Raw genomic sequence first — 21,696 nt, 5'->3', positions numbered from 1 at the left:
GGGGGGGATCAGATAGGATCTGTGCCACTGTGACAGAATGCTCTGTTATACAGATAGCTAGAATCTCAGCCATAAAGCAGGGCAGGACTGCTGCTTACAATGGGGGGATCAGATAGGATCTGTGCCACTGTGACAGAATGCTCTGTTATACAGATAGCTAGAATCTCAGCCATAAAGCAGGGCAGGACTGCTGCTTACAATGGGGGGGGGATCAGATAGGATCTGTGCCACTGTGACAGAATGCTCTGTTATACAGATAGCTAGAATCTCAGCCATAAAGCAGGGCAGGACTGCTGTGAATTCAGAATAAAAGGAAAGTTGCACTTTTAATGTAATTTTCATTCCTACCTCAGACTGTGAGACCAGCAGAGAACGTTCTCTCGGCACCAGAACTTTTGGGTTTTGCCCCATTGCAGATGATTTTTTCACCGTTTTGCTGTATGTGAGATTTCTGTGAATACTTTCAGTTGGAATAGTAATGGCCAAAGTGTATTGTTCCTTTTTAGGGCTCGTGTTGTCTGCGTAATTTGCCTCTCGCGACCAAGATGCATCCTTGCTTCATAAACAGAGGTTAGTTACACACTTTTCTGTAAATGCTCCCAGAATAAACAGGGCAGGAAAGGGGCCCCCTTCCAGTGGCTGCTGGGATTTGTAGTTCCCCACTAACTGCCTCCCCCCCCCTCCCCTCTCTGTCTTTACCTTCTCATTCTCCCTTTCATTATCTCCCCCCATTTGTCTCTCTACTCCCCGAACCCCCTTTCCCTTCTCCTCTCTCCTTCTGTCTCTCATCCCCTCTCCTTTCCTTTTCTATTCCCCCCCCCCCCCCAACTGTTTGGTCTTACTCCCCCCCATCCTCCCTCTTCTCCCCCCTTCTATATTTCCCCTCTCCCCCCATTTGTCTCTCTACTCCCCGAACCCCCTTTCCCTTCCCCTCTCTCCTTCTGTCTCTCATCCCCTCTCCTTTCCTTTTCTATTCCCCCCCCCCCAACTGTTTGGCCTTACTCCCCCCCATCCTCCCTCTTCTCCCCCCTTCTATATTTCCCCTCTCCCCCCATTTGTCTCTCTACTCCCCGAACCCCCTTTCCCTTCCCCTCTCTCCTTCTGTCTCTCATCCCCTCTCCTTTCCTTTTCTATTCCCCCCCCCCCCCCCAACTGTTTGGTCTTACTCCCCCCCATCCTCCCTCTTCTCCCCCCTTCTATATTTCCCCTCTCCCCCCATTTGTCTCTCTACTCCCCGAACCCCCTTTCCCTTCCCCTCTCTCCTTCTGTCTCTCATCCCCTCTCCTTTCCTTTTCTATTCCCCCCCCCCAACTGTTTGGCCTTACTCCCCCCCCATCCTCCCTCTTCTCCCCCCTTCTATATTTCCCCTCTCCCCCCATTTGTCTCTCTACTCCCCGAACCCCCTTTCCCTTCCCCTCTCTCCTTCTGTCTCTCATCCCCTCTCCTTTCCTTTTCTATTCCCCCCCCCAACTGTTTGGCCTTACTCCCCCCCATCCTCCCTCTTCTCTCCCCCCCTTCTATATTTCCCCTCTCCCCCCATTTGTCTCTCTACTCCCCGAACCCCCTTTCCCTTCCCCTCTCTCCTTCTGTCTCTCATCCCCTCTCCTTTCCTTTTCTATTCCCCCCCCCCAACTGTTTGGCCTTACTCCCCCCATCCTCCCTCTTCTCCCCCCTTCTATATTTCCCCTCTCCCCCCATTTGTCTCTCTACTCCCCGAACCCCCTTTCCCTTCCCCTCTCTCCTTCTGTCTCTCATCCCCTCTCCTTTCCTTTTCTATCCCCCCCCCCCCAACTGTTTGGCCTTACTCCCCCCCATCCTCCCTCTTCTCCCCCCTTCTATATTTCCCCTCTCCCCCCATTTGTCCCTCTACTCCCCGAACCCCCTTTCCCTTCTCCAACGACCTCTTACTCTCCCTTCATTTCCCCTTTGGCATAGAATAAACTGTGTGAATTGTACTAAATGGTTTAGAGTTAAGTTCCCCTTTAATGCCATATTAGAGCCCATAGAAGTATAAAGCACAAAAAGGACCCCTCCCGGCTGTCAGTACAGTTTGTCAGATTCTCTCTAGGGCCTGACCTGAACCCCTGATTATTGGGGTTCCCTGCAGGCATTCGGCCAACCCTGTCTGATTGTTTTACTATGTTCAGCTTCTGATTAGTATCAGCCAATCAGTGGCCGTAATTATTTGCCAATCATTTCACGCCCAGCTGACCAATGGTCTATTAGCGTGGCCCCCCAGTTAACTTAGTAGTATGGGGTCCCATGATTCCTGGCGGCTGTCCTTATTAAGAACTTTTAAGTTAACTTTTAATATGTTATGGGAAGACTCATTCTAAGCAACTTTTCAATTGGTCTTCCTTTTTAATCTTCTATGGTTTTTTAATTATTTGCCTTTTTCTTCAGCCTCTTTCCAGCTTTCAAATGGGGGTCACTGACCCCGGCAGCCAAACCCTATTGCTCTGTGAGGCTCCAGTTTTATTGTTATTGTTACTTTTTATTCCTTATCTTTATATTCAGCCCCTGTACTAGGCATGCATCAGTTTCTCTGTAAAACCACTCCCTGGTTACTAAGGTAATTTGGACCCTAGCAACCGGATAGCTGGTGAAATTCCAAATTGGAGAGCTGCGGAACAAAAAGCTAAATAATTAAAAAACTACAAATAATAAAAAATGAAGACCAATTGCAAATTGTCACAGAATATCACTCTCTACATCATACTAAGAGTTAACTCAAAGGTACCAGGACTGGCCAATAATGGCCGTAGTGACTGGCCGGGGCATCTCCCTTTAAACCCCAAGTCCTATTGGGAGGGAAGCAGAACGAATCAGATGGTGAAGGTTTTACCCCCACAGGGGGGAGAAAGATCTGATTGGCTTGGCCTTGGCTTGGCGCATTCCTGCAGTTTGTAGGCCCCAGTCGAGGAGGAACAGCCCTCGGCCGAACCCCCTTCCTTTCAGCCGCGGGGATTGAGTTCTCAGCGAATTCCTTGTGCCGTTACCGGGGAACCTTCCCTTCAAGGAGATCCGACTGTTTATTATTTTCCTCCGTCTGAGTAATTTCAGATAATTGCGTTCGCGCGTTACACTATGAGCTGGCGCGGCCCGCGGATTAGATAAAATGTACTTAACGATGCTAAATTCTTTATTAGATTCTGCCATAGTCCATTTGAGTGTTTAACTGCACACATGAATTATTGGCTCGGCTAATGCGGCTTTTCAATTATTATTGCGCTTTCCCTTTTTTTTTTTTTTTTTTTTGGGAAGGAATAAGATGAGCGAGTGAAACAAAATGACACTTGGGCGGATTTATTGGGGTTTTCTATAAGGAGAATGGACGGGACTGTATGGCCAGGGTTGGACTGGGGCCCTAGGGCCCAACTGGGTACCTGTCGGAAATTGTATATGGGGATAAGAAGGGCTGATGGGAAATTTCCCAGACTGGGGTGCATCGGGACCCCCTATGGTACTCTGGGCAGGTACTGAAGCCAAAACATAGGGCAAAAAAACTGCCCCATGGAAATGTAGGTGAGCAGGGTTGGACTGGGGCTGATGGGAAATTTCCCAGACTGGGGTGCAGGGACTGAAGCCAAAACATAGGAGGGGTAATTTATGGCTACTAAGGCGGTGGGGGCAAAGGGCAAAAAAACTGCCCCATGGAGATGTAGGTGAGCAGCGTTGGACTGAGGCCCTAGGGCCCAACTGGGTACCTGTCAGAAATTGTATATAGGGATAAGAAGGGCTGATGGGAAATTTCCCAGACTGGGGCACATTGGGTCTCTGGGCAGGTACCGAAGCCAAAACATAGGAGGGGGTCATTTTATGGCTACTAAGGCTGGGGGGCAAAGGGCAAAAAAACTGCCCCATGGAGATGTAGGTGAGCAGGGTTGGGCTGAGGCCCTAGGGCCCAACTGGGTACCTGTCAGAAATTGTATATGGGGATAAGAAGGGCTGATGGGAAATTTCCCAGACTGGGGTGCATCGGGTCTCTTGGCAGGTACTGAAGCCAAAACATAGGAGGGGGTCATTTTATGGCAAAGGGCAAAAAAACTGCCCCATGGAGATGTAAGTGGGCAGGGTTGCCTGGGGGGTGGGGCCTCCCAGGGCTGCTACCCCCACACCCCCTCTGGGGCCCCCACTGCCCACCCACTGGCATCCCTATTTCCCCCAACCCCCTCAACTTTTGCCATGCTTGGGGGAGTGAAGGGTGGAAATCGGGTCTGGCTCTGGGGTTGCCCAATGGGTTTTCTGCCGGCCCAGTCTGTAAGTGAGCCTGAGTAGCTTGCTAGATAGCCCTCATATAGATAAGGGGGGCTGGACAGCCATTTTTTTTTTTGGGATACCTGCACTGACTGGGCCAGTACCCCGCTACCCCCTCCTGATCCATTTGGGCCCCTGTAACTACAACAGACTCTGAGTGAAGTCTCGGAACCGACGGTGATTCTGTCAGTGCTTAAAGCCCAGTGGGAAATCATTAAGTGAGCGCAGCGGGGCCCTCACCGGCCCATTACGGGCTGCGGCAGAACCGGGGCCCATCAATCTATTAGAGCTCCCTGATTTTTTTGCATTTTGGAGCAGAACGTTCCACCCCCCCCCCTTTATTTTATTCCTCCAGACGCTCTCGGCTTAAGACAGCGAGCTGATTATATACGATAGCGACTCACGTTGTGTTTTCATGGGTGAAATAGTAATTACTGGTTAATGGTTAAAACATTTCCTGCCGGGATAGAGAGCGGCACTACATTAACTGCATTATCATGTCGGTTTGATTCTTAGATAATGGTAAATGCATCCCAAATGGATTTGTTTGAGAAAAAAGGGGGGACGCTGTCTCTTTAATGGGAACATGTGACCCGGCAGCCTGTCGGCTAAAAGCTTTGCCATAAACACAGGGAAGGGAAGCACTATGGCACCTCCTACCCATATGTATAAATACAAATATACAGAGAAGGAATGTTCTGGGCACACAATAAGCTGTACCCCCATACTGTACTGTCTAAGGGAAACACTATGGCACCTCCTACCCATATGTATAAATACAAATATACAGAGAAGGAATGTTCTGGGCACACAATAAGCTGTACCCCCATACTGTACTGTCTAAGGGAAACACTATGGCACCTCCTACCCATATGTATAAATACAAATATACAGAGAAGGAATGTTCTGGGCACACAATAAGCTGTACCCCCATACTGTACTGTCTAAGGGAAACACTATGGCACCTCCTACCCATATGTATAAATACAAATATACAGAGAAGGAATGTTCTGGGCACACAATAAGCTGTACCCCCATACTGTACTGTCTAAGGGAAACACTATGGCACCTCCTACCCATATGTATAAATACAAATATACAGAGAAGGAATGTTCTGGGCACACAATAAGCTGTACCCCCATACTGTACTGTCTAAGGGAAACACTATGGCACCTCCTACCCATATGTATAAATACAAATATACAGAGAAGGCATGTTCTGGGCACACAATAAGCTGTACCCCCATACTGTACTGTCTAAGGGAAACACTATGGCACCCCCTACCCATATGTATAAATACAAATATACAGAGAAGGAATGTTCTGGGCACACAATAAGCTGTACCCCCATACTGTACTGTCTAAGGGAAACACTATGGCACCCCCTACCCATATGTATAAATACAAATATACAGAGAAGGAATGTTCTGGGCACACAATAAGCTGTACCCCCATACTGTACTGTCTAAGGGAAACACTATGGCACCTCCTACCCATATGTATAAATACAAATATACAGAGAAGGAATGTTCTGGGCACACAATAAGCTGTACCCCCATACTGTACTGTCTAAGGGAAACACTATGGCACCCCCTACCCATATGTATAAATACAAATATACAGAGAAGGAATGTTCTGGGCACACAATAAGCTGTACCCCCATACTGTACTGTCTAAGGGAAACACTATGGCACCCCCTACCCATATGTATAAATACAAATATACAGAGAGGGAATGTTCTGGGCACACAATAAGCTGTACCCCCATACTGTACTGTCTAAGGGAAACACTATGGCACCCCCTACCCATATGTATAAATACAAATATACAGTGAGGGAATGTTCTGGGCACACAATAAGCTGTACCCCCATACTGTACTGTCTAAGGGAAACACTATGGCACCCCCTACCCATATGTATAAATACAAATATACAGAGAAGGAATGTTCTGGGCATATAATAAGCTGTACCCCCATACTGTACTGTCTAAGGGAAACACTATGGCACCTCCTACCATATGTACAGTGACCCCCATATGAGAGCTTAAAAGAGGCAGAAAAGGACCAATTGAAATGTTGGTAAGAGTAGGCCATTGTATAACCTACTGAAAGTTAACTCACAGGTGAACTTCCCCTTTAAATTCCCAACATGAGACGGCCCAGGGCTCGGCCTGTAATGGGATTCGAGCGAAAGACTTTCTGACAGGAGCCGCTCTCCATTCATAAGGAGATAAACCCCCGGCCGGGTCCATGACAGGAAATAATGAAATTTATAGTTTCCCCAAAAGTGTCATTTCTAATGAGCCCAATGCTCTCACCCTGGGCCGTCAGAACCCGGCGCCGGGGAAGGGAGATTTTATTTACTGGATTTGCAAACAGAATAGATTGTGTCCCCCCCCCCCCAACTGTTTGGCCTTACTCCCCCCATCCTCCCTCTTCTCCCCCCTTCTATATTTCCCCTCTCCCCCCATTTGTCTCTCTACTCCCCGAACCCCCTTTCCCTTCCCCTCTCTCCTTCTGTCTCTCATCCCCTCTCCTTTCCTTTTCTATTCCCCCCCCAACTGTTTGGCCTTACTCCCCCCCATCCCCCCTCTTCTCCCCCCTTCTATATTTCCCCTCTCCCCCCATTTGTCTCTCTACTCCCCGAACCCCCTTTCCCTTCCCCTCTCTCCTTCTGTCTCTCATCCCCTCTCCTTTCCTTTTCTATTCCCCCCCCCAACTGTTTGGCCTTACTCCCCCCCATCCTCCCTCTTCTCCCCCCTTCTATATTTCCCCTCTCCCCCCATTTGTCTCTCTACTCCCCGAACCCCCTTTCCCTTCCCCTCTCTCCTTCTGTCTCTCATCCCCTCTCCTTTCCTTTTCTATTCCCCCCCCCCAACTGTTTGGCCTTACTCCCCCCATCCTCCCTCTTCCCCCCCTTCTATATTTCCCCTCTCCCCCCATTTGTCTCTCTACTCCCCGAACCCCCTTTCCCTTCCCCTCTCTCCTTCTGTCTCTCATCCCCTCTCCTTTCCTTTTCTCTTCCCCCCCCCCCCAACTGTTTGGCCTTACTCCCCCCCATCCTCCCTCTTCTCCCCCCTTCTATATTTCCCCTCTCCCCCCATTTGTCTCTCTACTCCCCGAACCCCCTTTCCCTTCCCCTCTCTCCTTCTGTCTCTCATCCCCTCTCCTTTCCTTTTCTATTTCCCCCCCCAACTGTTTGGCCTTACTCCCCCCCATCCTCCCTCTTCTCCCCCCTTCTATATTTCCCCTCTCCCCCCATTTGTCTCTCTACTCCCCGAACCCCCTTTCCCTTCCCCTCTCTCCTTCTGTCTCTCATCCCCTCTCCTTTCCTTTTCTATTCCCCCCCCAACTGTTTGGCCTTACTCCCCCCCCATCCTCCCTCTTCTCCCCCCTTCTATATTTCCCCTCTCCCCCCATTTGTCTCTCTACTCCCCGAACCCCCTTTCCCTTCCCCTCTCTCCTTCTGTCTCTCATCCCCTCTCCTTTCCTTTTCTATTCCCCCCCAACTGTTTGGCCTTACTCCCCCCCCATCCTCCCTCTTCTCCCCCCTTCTATATTTCCCCTCTCCCCCCATTTGTCTCTCTACTCCCCGAACCCCCTTTCCCTTCCCCTCTCTCCCCTCTCCCCATGGGGAGGTTACAGTTGGGACAAGTTCATATTATTATATAAATATTTACCATAGTGATGTAAGAGGAGGGGGCAGTTAGTCACTCACCCCAAATCTTACCCTATTTGTTGCCATAAAAACTAACAGAAATAAATGCACCTGTGGGGCCCTATAGACACCAGGGGCCCGGTGCAGTCTCTGTGGCCCCTCCCACCACAGACAAGAGGGTGGAGCCTGTTTATCTCCGGACCAGCAGATATTTATCCCCCCCCCCCAGGGATCAGGTTGAGTGTCCGGACGCCCTTCCAATCGGTACATTAGTGACCTCTCTGCCCCCCGGGCAACTCTAATACCCATCTGCCCCCTCGGCTGCCCATTATGTGCCCTCGTTTCCTCTCTTTCTTCCAAAAAGCACATTACTGAGGTGCGACGGGCAAACAGGATTTGTGTTTCCAGTTACTTTGTCTGATTCCATTATAACAAGTACAGGAATTGATCTGGGGGGGGGGGGGGGGGCTCTGTGATTTAACCCCTTTAGTTCCAGGAGAGAATTGAACAACCACCTGACTCTCAGCTGCTGCAGAACCTCCCCTTTATTGACTGACAGACAGAAGGCCGTGGTGCAATTTCCCCTTTATATATATATATATATATCAGTATATTCCTTATCGCTCCCATTCTTCTAGTTAAATCACACACAGGCATCTCCGGCCAGCAGTACTGTAAGTGTTAATGGATCTTTGAGATAAATGGTTTGACCTTGTTTTGGAAAAGGGGTTCTAGGAAGGTTTGGCCAGCGGTGCCCAATGTCTTGTGGTCCATGGGATAATAACTTACACCCCTATTATAAAGTCTCTTGGGGTCTGAAGCTGTAGCCTTATAATTGGAGGCCAGGAGTAGCTCATGGATGTTCAAGTGTCAACTAAAAACAAGGGTTAGTTCCCCTTTAAAGCCCAAACCAGTAGGGCAGCTCCGGTTAAATCTCATATAGAAGTGTTGGGGGGAATGAGCCAATTATGGGCACTTAGTGGGGGGGCGGGACCGACCTTTGTACCTAATTAGCTCTTTTATTTAAAGCAAAGATTCTCAGCAGAGCAACCAATTAGCGTTTATAAAGGGAAAGTAAAGGCGGGTTTGGCGCCGATCCCTCGGGGAATGTAAAACCGTCGCTTTTCTGCCTCTCACTTTGTTCGGCCGGGGACGTTCCCCTCATTAGAGCCTGTTTGTAGCCCCGGTAATAAGGAGCCCACTTACCCGCTCGCAGGCCCCTAACTGGGTATGAAATGCGGGGGGAGCTGAGCCGCCTCCAGCCTTTAATAAGGAGCTTTTCCCGGAGACTTTATGTGCCCCCCCCAGCCGCGCCAGTCGCCCGTCTGTAATGCGATAAGTGGCACCGAGCCCTGCGGCATGGACTCCTCATTAGCCAACAGCCGCCCCGGCCATTCCTAAGCCAATTAATTCCCCTCACTTTCCAGTTAAAAGCCTGTGACGCCAGCGGAGAGCGACTTCTGCACCCGGAGACTGTCATTGGCTTATATATATATTGGGGCAGAGACAGGGGAAAGTGTTGGAAGGGTTACTGCCTGCCCTGCTCTCATTTCCCTACAGAAATAGGGGTTGGTAGCACTAGGTAGGTACCTAATATATTGGGGCAGAGACAGGGGAAAGTGTTGGAAGGGTTACTGCCTGCCCTGCTCTCATTTCCCTACAGAAATAGGGGTTGGTAGCACTAGGTAGGTACCTAATATATAGGGGCAGAGACAGGGGAAAGTGTTGGAAGGGTTACTGCCTGCCCTGCTCTCATTTCCCTACAGAAATAGGGGTTGGTAGCACTAGGTAGGTACCTAATATATAGGGGCAGAGACAGGGGAAAGTGTTGGAAGGGTTACTGCCTGCCCTGCTCTCATTTCCCTACAGAAATAGGGGTTGGTAGCACTAGGTAGGTACCTAATATATAGGGGCAGAGACAGGGGAAAGTGTTGGAAGGGTTACTGCCTGCCCTGCTCTCATTTCCCTACAGAAATAGGGGTTGGTAGCACTAGGTAGGTACCTAATATATAGGGGCAGAGACAGGGGAAAGTGTTGGAAGGGTTACTGCCTGCCCTGCTCTCATTTCCCTACAGAAATAGGGGTTGGTAGCACTAGGTAGGTACCTAATATATAGGGGCAGAGACAGGGGAAAGTGTTGGAAGGGTTACTGCCTGCCCTGCTCTCATTTCCCTACAGAAATAGGGGTTGGTAGCACTAGGTAGGTACCTAATATATAGGGGCAGAGACAGGGGAAAGTGTTGGAAGGGTTACTGCCTGCCCTGCTCTCATTTCCCTACAGAAATAGGGGTTGGTAGCACTAGGTAGGTACCTAATATATAGGGGCAGAGACAGGGGAAAGTGTTGGAAGGGTTACTGCCTGCCCTGCGATGCTCTGCACCAAGTAGACGTACTAGGGGTAATGTGACTACAGGAGTCATTAGGAGAGTTCTGGTCGTGACAGTCGGTTTCTCGGCTCCATTAATCCCGATAATGTTCCGTTGATGTCGGCTGAGCAGATTGTGTTTCAGATTCTCGTTGGAGTCGGCACATAAGGGCCTTTGTATAAAATACTCTCCCCGAAAAGATTTAAAGGGGGATGTAAACCCAAAAGGAAATGGAAATCTTTTTCTATTCAGTCCCTCTCCCTGGTTGCTAAGGTAACTTGGACCCTAGCAACCAGATAATGGTTATTACACGAAACTGGAGACCTGCTGATCAATTATTGACATAATTAAAAAACTCCTGATGATAAAAAAAAATGAAGACCAACTGCAAATTGTCTCAGAATATTACTCTACTTTCTATTAAAAGTTAACTCAAAGGTGAACAACTCTTTTAATGGGCCCTGTGTCCCCCCCCCCAGCTGTGCCCTTTTGCTAGCAATCTAATTTTATTGCTAACGTTCAGACACTATGGCAGCGCCAGTCCCAGCTTTAAAGGGGAAATTGTCCTAATACATTAAATGTGGGGAATAGAGATGGAATCCGCTACACACACAGCTACTGTGGGGTAACTATAGAGGGAGCAGACCCTGTGGCTGCAGAGGGGGGGGGGTGGGACTTATGAGGGGGGTGGGACTTTTGAGGGGGTTTGAGGATGGCCATGGTCTTGTTCATTGAGGGGGCCTAAACATTTTACTGCACTCCTATTGTATTGGGAAACAGGGGCCCCATGTGGGGTACAGGGGGTATTACAATCAGGGGCCCCATGGGGGGTATTACAATCAGGGGTCCCATGCAGAGGGGGGCTCCAGAGATGTGGGTGCCTAATTCAGATAAAGAGGCGGAGCTTGCAGGAGATTGGGTGGGGCTTGTGTTTGTCATGGGCAGGGTTTTTGCCTATTGCACATAACCAGGCCACACCCCCACCAAAAAACTTTCTCAGGCCCACCCCCCACCCATAAGCCACTTTCCTCCAGTCCCCCTGACCTATCCAATCTACAGCCTTCTTTGTGGAAGGTGGGCGTGTCCTCATTACAAGGGGGCGGATCTGAAGGGCCACTAGGGTACAAGCAGAGGGGGGGGGATCGCTATTTAGGTTCAGTTCCCCTTTACATAACCAAGCACCCATAGGAGTAGCAACCAAAGAACTTTGTCTCCCAGAGGCTCATGGGAAAGGGCCACACATCAAAGTTATCGCTTGTTAATGCGCCTAAGCGCAAATACATTAATTCAGCACATTAGCGGACTGGCGGCCGAGGCTCAGAGACACTTACCGGGTTGGGATTCACTAACTGCGCCGCCGCTGTTTATAGTAATAATAAAAGCAACTTTTAGGTTCTTAATGCGCCAAATCGCGGCGTTTTCTTCCGTGCGGATCGTTTTGTCGCTGCTTGTGCCTTTGTCATGTGTTCCCCGGGCAGTCGGGTCGGCCGATATTCCTGTAGGGCATCCCCCCTCCTCCTCCCCCCGGGAAGCGCCGTCTGCGCTCTGGCGGCTCTTAGTCCATCTACCAAATGTCAAGTGCGATAGCGCTAAGTGCGCTCATTAACTGCGCTTTATTTGCCCTTTAGCAGCTGGAAGGCGCTTGTATAGAAGTGAAGGGGGGCTTTTATATAATCATTAGGGGGGCGAAGGCTTGGGGGGGGGGGGGAGAAATAACACAGTAAATGGCTCCTATTCCTTCTGTTATCGTCCGACCCTTTCCCTTTTCTCTTCTTCTGCCTCTCCAGCAGGGGGGGGTGTCCAATGTCTGAGGCCAATGTTGGTCAGGGGCAACTCATAGGAATGTAGGGGCAAATCATAGCAATGTAGGGGCAAATCATAGGAATGTAGGGGCAACTCATAGGAATGTAGGGGCAACTTATAGGAATGTAGGGGCAACTTAGGAATGTAGGGGCAACTCATAGGAATGTAGGGGCAACTCATAGGAATGTATGGGCAACTCATAGGAATGTAGGGGCAACTCATAGGAATGTATGGGCAACTCATAGGAATGTAGGGGCAACTCAGGAATGTAGGGGCAACTCATAGGAATGTAGGGGCAACTCATAGGAATGTAGGGGCAACTTATAGGAATGTAGGGGCAACTTAAAGGAATGTAGGGGCAACTCATAGGAATGTAGGGGCAACTCATAGGAATGTAGGGGCAACTCATAGGAATGTAGGGGCAACTCATAGGAATGTAGGGGCAACTCATAGGAATGTATGGGCAACTCATAGGAATGTAGGGGCAACTTATAGGAATGTAGGGGCAACTCATAGGAATGTAGGGGCAACTCATAGGAATGTAGGGGCAACTCATAGGAATGTAGGGGCAACTCATAGGAATGTAGGGGCAACTTATAGGAATGTAGGGGCAACTCATAGGAATGTAGGGGCAACTTATAGGAATGTAGGGGCAACTCATAGGAATGTAGGGGCAACTCATAGGAATGTAGGGGCAACTCATAGGAATGTAGGGGCAACTCATAGGAATGTAGGGGCAACTCATAGGAATGTAGGGGCAACTCATAGGAATGTAGGGGCAACTCATAGGAATGTAGGGGCAACTCATAGGAATGTAGGGGCAACTCATAGGAATGTAGGGGCCACACATGGGAATGTAAGGGCCACACACCCCCCCCCCCAATGTAAACGATGAACCAATTGTACTTTTGAAGGGGGTTGTTCACCTTTGAGTTTACATTTAGTATGACCTAGAGAGTGATACTCTGAGACAGTTTGCAATTGGTCTTCATTTTTTTATTTCTTGTAGTTTTTTAGTTATTTCATTTTCCGTTCAGGAGCTTAGAAACTATTTGGTTGCTAGGGTCCAAGTTACCTTAGCAACCAGGGAGTGGTTTGGGTGAGATACAGGTATATGAATAGGGGAGGGGCTGAATAGAAAAAACAAGTTATAAAAAGTAACAATAAAACTGGAGCCTCACAGAGCAATAGGGTTTGGCTGCCGGGGTCAGTGACCCCCATTTGAAAGCTGCAGGGTTCAGGCCCCATATGGATTGGAATAGAAACCTGTGCGGCCCCATTGGGTGGGGAACACATTAACTGCCTGCCGTGGCCCCCACCTGATGGGATTTACTCACATTCTCAATAGATATCTGACCAGGGCTTGGGTCAACTAGACCATCATTTCTGGCCAATCAGGAGTCAAGGGGCCCCATACTGTTAAGTTAGCAGGTTCCGCCCCCCAGGGGCCCCCAGTTATTAACCCATAGGTCAAGGAAACTTCCTACCATAGAATGGGGCCCCCATGTAGGAACAACCTCACCCATAATGCCCCCAAACTTCTCTTGGGTCCCTGACAGCGGTGCCCCCTGTACCCCCCAATGGCATCGCTGTGGCCCCATCACTAATCATAGGGCCCGATACTACAAGGTCCTTTTCCCCCATGATCCCCATTAGTCATCAGGGCACTGGCCAATCACAATGGGGCCCCAATCGAAAGAAGCCCCGTACATGCTTAGCCGTACCCCTAATTTGCCCCTTTGGCCAAAACTCTGTTTAAAACCCCCCCACCCCCCCACCCCTCAGTCTGTGTTTGGCCCCCACCCTGATAAATATCCCTTATTCACTATTTCATATTTCTATAACAGATAATAATACTGTATATATATTTTGTTTTTTTCCCAGTATGTGACACAATATTGGACTTATTTTTCTGTTTGTTCTTCTCTCCCCCCCCCCCCCCCCCCCCCCCCAGGGGTCCCGATGCTCTCAGTGCAGCCCAAGGGCAAACAGAAAGGCTGCGCCGGGTGCAACCGCAAGATTAAGGACCGTTACCTGCTCAAAGCGCTGGATAAATACTGGCACGAGGACTGTCTGAAATGCGCCTGCTGCGACTGCCGCCTCGGGGAGGTCGGATCTACTCTCTATACGAAAGCAAATCTCATCCTGTGCCGCAGGGATTATCTGAGGTATGAGCAGCAGTCCTGCCCTGCTTTATGGCTGAGATTCTAGCTATCTGTATAACAGAGCATTCTGTCACAGTGGCACAGATCCTATCTGATCCCCCCATTGTAAGCAGCAGTCCTGCCCTGCTTTATGGCTGAGATTCTAGCTATCTGTATAACAGAGCATTCTGTCACAGTGGCACAGATCCTATCTGATCCCCCCATTGTAAGCAGCAGTCCTGCCCTGCTTTATGGCTGAGATTCTAGCTATCTGTATAACAGAGCATTCTGTCACAGTGGCACAGATCCTATCTGATCCCCCCATTGTAAGCAGCAGTCCTGCCCTGCTTTATGGCTGAGATTCTAGCTATCTGTATAACAGAGCATTCTGTCACAGTGGCACAGATCCTATCTGATCCCCCCATTGTAAGCAGCAGTCCTGCCCTGCTTTATGGCTGAGATTCTAGCTATCTGTATAACAGAGCATTCTGTCACAGTGGCACAGATCCTATCCCCCCCATTGTAAGCAGCAGTCCTGCCCTGCTTTATGGCTGAGATTCTAGCTATCTGTATAACAGAGCATTCTGTCACAGTGGCACAGATCCTATCTGATCCCCCCCCATTGTAAGCAGCAGTCCTGCCCTGCTTTATGGCTGAGATTCTAGCTATCTGTATAACAGAGCATTCTGTCACAGTGGCACAGATCCTATCTGATCCCCCCATTGTAAGCAGCAGTCGTGCCCTGCTTTATGGCTGAGATTCTAGCTATCTGTATAACAGAGCATTCTGTCACAGTGGCACAGATCCTATCTGATCCCCCCCATTGTAAGCAGCAGTCCTGCCCTGCTTTATGGCTGAGATTCTAGCTATCTGTATAACAGAGCATTCTGTCACAGTGGCACAGATCCTATCTGTCCCCCCCATTGTAAGCAGCAGTCCTGCCCTGCTTTATGGCTGAGATTCTAGCTATCTGTATAACAGAGCATTCTGTCACAGTGGCACAGATCCTATCTGATCCCCCCATTGTAAGCAGCAGTCCTGCCCTGCTTTATGGCTGAGATTCTAGCTATCTGTATAACAGAGCATTCTGTCACAGTGGCACAGATCCTATCTGATCCCCCCATTGTAAGCAGCAGTCCTGCCCTGCTTTATGGCTGAGATTCTAGCTATCTGTATAACAGAGCATTCTGTCACAGTGGCACAGATCCTATCTGATCCCCCCCCCCCATTGTAAGCAGCAGTCCTGCCCTGCTTTATGGCTGAGATTCTAGCTATCTGTATAACAGAGCATTCTGTCACAGTGGCACAGATCCTATCTGATCCCCCCATTGTAAGCAGCAGTCCTGCCCTGCTTTATGGCTGACATTCCAGCTATCTGTATAACAGACTTTCAGACACAAATAAAAGCTCTTTAATATGACAATCCCGTCCCTTATCCGCTCACATTTTGGAGACTCAGATTCATTTCTCCCACAATGATTTGAGACAGAAACAATAACTACGAGGAGAGAAGCTGCTCGGGGCCCAGAATGTAAAAACATTTATAAAATTGTTTTTTTTTTTCCCGTCTAAATCTGCTCAGCGATCCATTTGGTGCCAGATAATAGAATTACGGGGGGCTGGGAGGGGAGTGGGAATTTAGCAATATTACTTGTGTCCTTAAGAAATGATCCCGTGGGGGGGGGGGGGGGGGGTTGGCCGCCATATTGCTGCCCCCAGAGGTAGAAGAGAATCAGACGGAGCCCATTTATCAGGCAGAGGCTCAGTATAGAGACGGCCCCCACTAATGGGTTCATCTTCCATTTATTATTTCTCTTTATACAGCAACATCGCTGCTATTTTCTGCCTCATTTGCAGGTTTTTACCTTTATAATTGTAATATCTTACAGCCCCCCCCCCCAGCCCAATAAATAGTGACTGTCTGTGGCACCTTACAGCCCCCCCGGCATTCCCAGTACCCAGAGGCACAAACAGCCCCCCCCCCCCAGCCCAATAAATAGTGACTGTCTGTGGCACCTTACAGCCCCCCTGGCATTCCCAGTACCCAGAGGCACAAACAGCCCCCCCCCAGCCCAATAAATAGTGACTGTCTGTGGCACCTTACAGCCCCCCTGGCATTCCCAGTACCCAGAGGCACAAACAGCCCCCCCAGCCCAATAAATAGTGACTGTCTGTGGCACCTTACAGCCACCCTGGCATTCCCAGTACCCAGAGGCACAAACAGCCCCCCCAGCCCAATAAATAGTGACTGTCTGTGGCACCTTACAGCCCCCCTGGCATTCCCAGTACCCAGAGGCACAAACAGCCCCCCCCCAGCCCAATAAATAGTGACTGTCTGTGGCACCTTACAGCCCCCCCGGCATTCCCAGTACCCAGAGGTACAAACAGCCCCCCCCCAGCCCAATAAATAGTGACTGTCTGTGGCACCTTACAGCCCCCCTGGCATTCCCAGTACCAGAGGCACAAACAGCCCCCCCAGCCCAATAAATAGTGACTGTCTGTGGCACCTTACAGCCCCCCTGGCATTCCCAGTACCCAGAGGCACAAACAGCCCCCCCAGCCCAATAAATAGTGACTGTCTGTGGCACCTTACAGCCACCCTGGCATTCCCAGTACCCAGAGGTACAAACAGCCCCCCCCCAGCCCAATAAATAGTGACTGTCTGTGGCACCTTACAGCCCCCCTGGCATTCCCAGTACCCAGAGGCACAAACAGCCCCCCCAGCCCAATAAATAGTGACTGTCTGTGGCACCTTACAGCCCCCCTGGCATTCCCAGTACCCAGAGGCACAAACAGCCCCCCCCAGCCCAATAAATAGTGACTGTCTGTGGCACCTTACAGCCCCCCTGGCATTCCCAGTACCCAGAGGCACAAACAGCCCCCCCAGCCCAATAAATAGTGACTGTCTGTGGCACCTTACAGCCACCCTGGCATTCCCAGTACCCAGAGGCACAAACAGCCCCCCCAGCCCAATAAATAGTGACTGTCTGTGGCACCTTACAGCCCCCTGGCATTCCCAGTACCCAGAGGCACAAACAGCCCCCCAGCCCAATAAATAGTGACTGTCTGTGGCACCTTACAGCCCCCCTGGCATTCCCAGTACCCAGAGGCACAAACAGCCCCCCCCAGCCCAATAAATAGTGACTGTCTGTGGCACCTTACAGCCCCCTGGCATTCCCAGTACCCAGAGGCACAAACAGCCCCCCCCCAGCCCAATAAATAGTGACTGTCTGTGGCACCTTACAGCCCCCCCGGCATTCCCAGTACCCAGAGGCACAAACAGCCCCCCCCCCCAGCCCAATAAATAGTGACTGTCTGTGGCACCTTACAGCCACCCTGGCATTCCCAGTACCCAGAGGCACAAACAGCCCCCCCCCCCAGCCCAATAAATAGTGACTGTCTGTGGCACCTTACAGCCCCCCGGCATTCCCAGTACCCAGAGGCACAAACAGCCCCCCCCCCAGCCCAATAAATAGTGACTGTCTGTGGCACCTTACAGCCACCCTGGCATTCCCAGTACCCAGAGGCACAAACAGCCCCCCAGCCCAATAAATAGTGACTGTCTGTGGCACCTTACAGCCCCCCCGGCATTCCCAGTACCCAGAGGCACAAACAGCCCCCCCCCCCAGCCCAATAAATAGTGACTGTCTGTGGCACCTTACAGCCACCCTGGCATTCCCAGTACCCAGAGGCACAAACAGCCCCCCCAGCCCAATAAATAGTGACTGTCTGTGGCACCTTACAGCCCCGGCATTCCCAGTACCCAGAGGCACAAACAGCCCCCCCCAGCCCAATAAATAGTGACTGTCTGTGGCACCTTACAGCCCCCCTGGCATTCCCAGTACCCAGAGGCACAAACAGCCCCCCCCCAGCCCAATAAATAGTGACTGTCTGTGGCACCTTACAGCCCCCCCGTGGCATTCCAGGAAGGGAAAGGGGGTTCGGGGAGTAGAGAGACAAATGGGGGGAGAGGGGAAATATAGAAGGGGGGAGAAGAGGGAGGATGGGGGGAGTAAGGCCAAACAGTTGGGGGGGGGAATAGAAAAGGAAAGGAGAGGGGATGAGAGACAGAAGGAGAGAGGGGAAGGGAAAGGGGGTTCGGGGAGTAGAGAGACAAATGGGGGGAGAGGGGAAATATAGAAGGGGGGGGAAGAGGGAGGATGGGGGGGAGTAAGGCCAAACAGTTGGGGGGGGGGGAATAGAAAAGGAAAGGAGAGGGGATGAGAGACAGAAGTAGAGGGGGGGGGGATATCGGGGGGAACATCACATTCCTGACTCGGCAGAAGGAGAAATGGATTATAGTGACTGTTTCCCTTTAATTTGGCCTTGAATATTTGCACAAAGTGCAATATTTGATTTAGCTAATTACATGTAATTAGTCCACGCTCTATTTAATTAAAATGATTCCTCACCAATACGTCTCTCTCTACAGGCTGTTTGGCACCACGGGAAATTGTGCCGCTTGCAGTAAACTGATCCCTGCGTTTGAGATGGTGATGAGAGCCCGAGATAATGTGTATCACCTCGACTGTTTCGCCTGTCAGCTCTGTAACCAGCGGTGAGACCCGGGGGCCCAAGTGTCACCTTCACTCATTCAGTTATACCATGTGACTCACGTAGAATCATGGGTACTGCCCTGCTTTATGGCTGAGATTCTAGCTATCTGTATAACAGAGCATTCTGTCACAGTGGCACAGATCCTATCTGATCCCCCCATTGTAAGCAGCAGTCCTGCCCTGCTTTATGGCTGAGATTCTAGCTATCTGTATAACAGAGCATTCTGTCACAGTGGCACAGATCCTATCTGATCCCCCCATTGTAAGCAGCAGTCCTGCCCTGCTTTATGGCTGAGATTCTAGCTATCTGTATAACAGAGCATTCTGTCACAGTGGCACAGATCCTATCTGATCCCCCCATTGTAAGCAGCAGTCCTGCCCTGCTTTATGGCTGAGATTCTAGCTATATGTATAACAGAGCATTTTGCCATAATTATTATGGATTATTGAATGATAGGCCATTAAGTATTTCAAAAATATGAGTACCAAGCTCCAAACACACACTGTTCAATCAACATAAAGATATACAAATCAATCTGCTTGTTGTATTGCTTTGCTGCACTTTAGAGCTACAGTGACACCTAGTGGCCGGTACATTGATTGACACTGGTGTCTCTGACTCCTGATACAACTCCCCAATATCCATTCATTCCTCATTCTCACTGGGTTTATAGTTATGTGTAACTGTCACTGTGTCTGTCCCTTTCCCTTCCCTGCACTGCTGGTTCTGACTCCTGATACAACTCCCCAATATCCATTCATTCCTCAGTTACACATAACTATAAACCCAGTGAGAATGAGGAATGAATGGATATTGGGGAGTTGTATCAGGAGTCAGAACCAGCAGTGCAGGGAAGGGAAAGGGACAGACACAGTGACAGTTACACATAACTATAAACCCAGTGAGAATGAGGAATGAATGGATATTGGGGAGTTGTATCAGGAGTCAGAACCAGCAGTGCAGGGAAGGGAAAGGGACAGACACAGTGACAGTTACACATAACTATAAACCCAGTGAGAATGAGGGATGAATGGATATTGGGGAGTTGTATCAGGAGTCAGAACCAGCAGTGCAGGGAAGGGAAAGGGACAGACACAGTGACAGTTACACATAACTATAAACCCAGTGAGAATGTCACTGTGTCTGTCCCTTTCCCTTCCCTGCACTGCTGGTTCTGACTCCTGATACAACTCCCCAATATCCATTCATCCCTCATTCTCACTGGGTTTATAGTTATGTGTAACTGTCACTGTGTCTGTCCCTTTCCCTTCCCTGCACTGCTGGTTCTGACTCCTGATACAACTCCCCAATATCCATTCATTCCTCATTCTCACTGGGTTTATAGTTATGTGTAACTGTCACTGTGTCTGTCCCTTTCCCTTCCCTGCACTGCTGGTTCTGACTCCTGATACAACTCCCCAATACCCATTCATCCCTCATTCTCACTGGGTTTATAGTTATGTGTAACTGTCACTGTGTCTGTCCCTTTCCCTTCCCTGCACTGCTGGTTCTGACTCCTGATACAACTCCCCAATACCCATTCATCCCTCATTCTCACTGGGTTTATAGTTATGTGTAACTGTCACTGTGTCTGTCCCTTTCCCTTCCCTGCACTGCTGGTTCTGACTCCTGATACAACTCCCCAATATCCATTCATTCCTCATTCTCACTGGGTTTATAGTTATGTGTAACTGTCACTGTCCCTTTCCCTTCCCTGCACTGCTGGTTCTGACTCCTGATACAACTCCCCAATATCCATTCATTCCTCATTCTCACTGGGTTTATAGTTATGTGTAACTGTCACTGTGTCTGTCCCTTTCCCTTCCCTGCACTGCTGGTTCTGACTCCTGATACAACTCCCCAATATCCATTCATCCCTCATTCTCACTGGGTTTATAGTTATGTGTAACTGTCACTGTGTCTGTCCCTTTCCCTTCCCTGCACTGCTGGTTCTGACTCCTGAGGGATGTGGCTCCTGTATTTATTTACCCTTTGATTCTCTTTCAGATTTTGCGTTGGGGACAAGTTTTTCCTGAAGAACAACATGATTCTGTGCCAGATGGACTATGAGGAGGGCCAGTTGAATGGAAGTTTTGACTCCCAAGTCCAATAGCACAGGGGCTCGGGCCCGGCGGAAGCGCAAAGGAATGGATGTTCTGTCGGCTTTGCCTGCAATATTTTTTTAACTTCTCGGCCCCCCCTCCCCAGAGGACTGTATACAATGTAGTACCCCCCCTCCCCGTACAACACAAGCAGTTGCTATCGACGATGTACAGTTGTGAGCGCTTAGCTGAGCACTGCATTCGCCTGTCTGTCTGTGAGGGTCCGCGGGGGTGGGCTCCGGAAAGCTCCTGTACAGTCTGTTTTATGTATATAAACCGGAACATTTATTTTATGAAAATGTAATGCAATTTTATTACTGGTGTGAAATTAAAGATTATGAATGTTTTCTGCTTGTTTTCTGGTGTCGGTGACATGGTGTCTAATATCCTTATCATTTACAGTAGGGGGTACAGTATCCCTTATAATACATGAGTGATACTCAGAGTTCCCTGTATAACTCAGCCTGCAGCCTTGTGCCTTTATATGGGGGGCACAGAACCCCTCAGTGACTGCTAATATCCTTATCATTTACAGTAGGGGGTACATTATCCCTTATAATACATGAGTGATACTCAGAGTTCCCTGTATAACTCAGCCTGCAGCCTTGTGCCTTTATATGGGGGGCACAGAACCCCTCAGTGACTGCTAATATCCTTATCATTTACAGTAGGGGGTACATTATCCCTTATAATACATGAGTGATACTCAGAGTTCCCTGTATAACTCAGCCTGCAGCCTTGTGCCTTTATATGGGGGGCACAGAACCCCTCAGTGACTGCTAATATCCTTATCATTTACAGTAGGGGGTACA

The 21,696-nt window shown here is 49.6% G+C and overlaps 1 protein-coding gene across 6 annotated transcripts in view; it reads left to right on the top strand.

Annotated features, from left to right (window-relative positions):
• lmo1 (LIM domain only 1) overlaps window positions 1-21,231 on the top strand; it is a 52,538-nt gene extending 31,307 nt beyond the window's left edge. For 3 of the 6 annotated variants that reach the window (XM_031899822.1, XM_031899820.1, XM_031899821.1), the window contains exons 2-5: window positions 507-570; window positions 14,036-14,249; window positions 18,658-18,783; window positions 20,790-21,231. In XM_031899822.1, the coding sequence (XP_031755682.1) occupies window positions 546-570; window positions 14,036-14,249; window positions 18,658-18,783; window positions 20,790-20,895 (471 nt within the window). In that variant the 5' untranslated portion in view covers window positions 507-545 and the 3' untranslated portion in view covers window positions 20,896-21,231. 6 annotated transcript variants of the gene reach the window in all.
• Window positions 21,232-21,696: the final 465 nt, after the last annotated feature.

Source organism: Xenopus tropicalis, chromosome 4 (genome assembly GCF_000004195.4).
Source record: "Xenopus tropicalis strain Nigerian chromosome 4, UCB_Xtro_10.0, whole genome shotgun sequence".
In the NCBI taxonomy this organism is placed as follows: Eukaryota; Metazoa; Chordata; class Amphibia; order Anura; family Pipidae; genus Xenopus; species Xenopus tropicalis.
The sequence above is the reverse complement of the archived record's forward strand: the minus strand, read 5'-3'. Positions and strand labels throughout refer to the sequence as shown.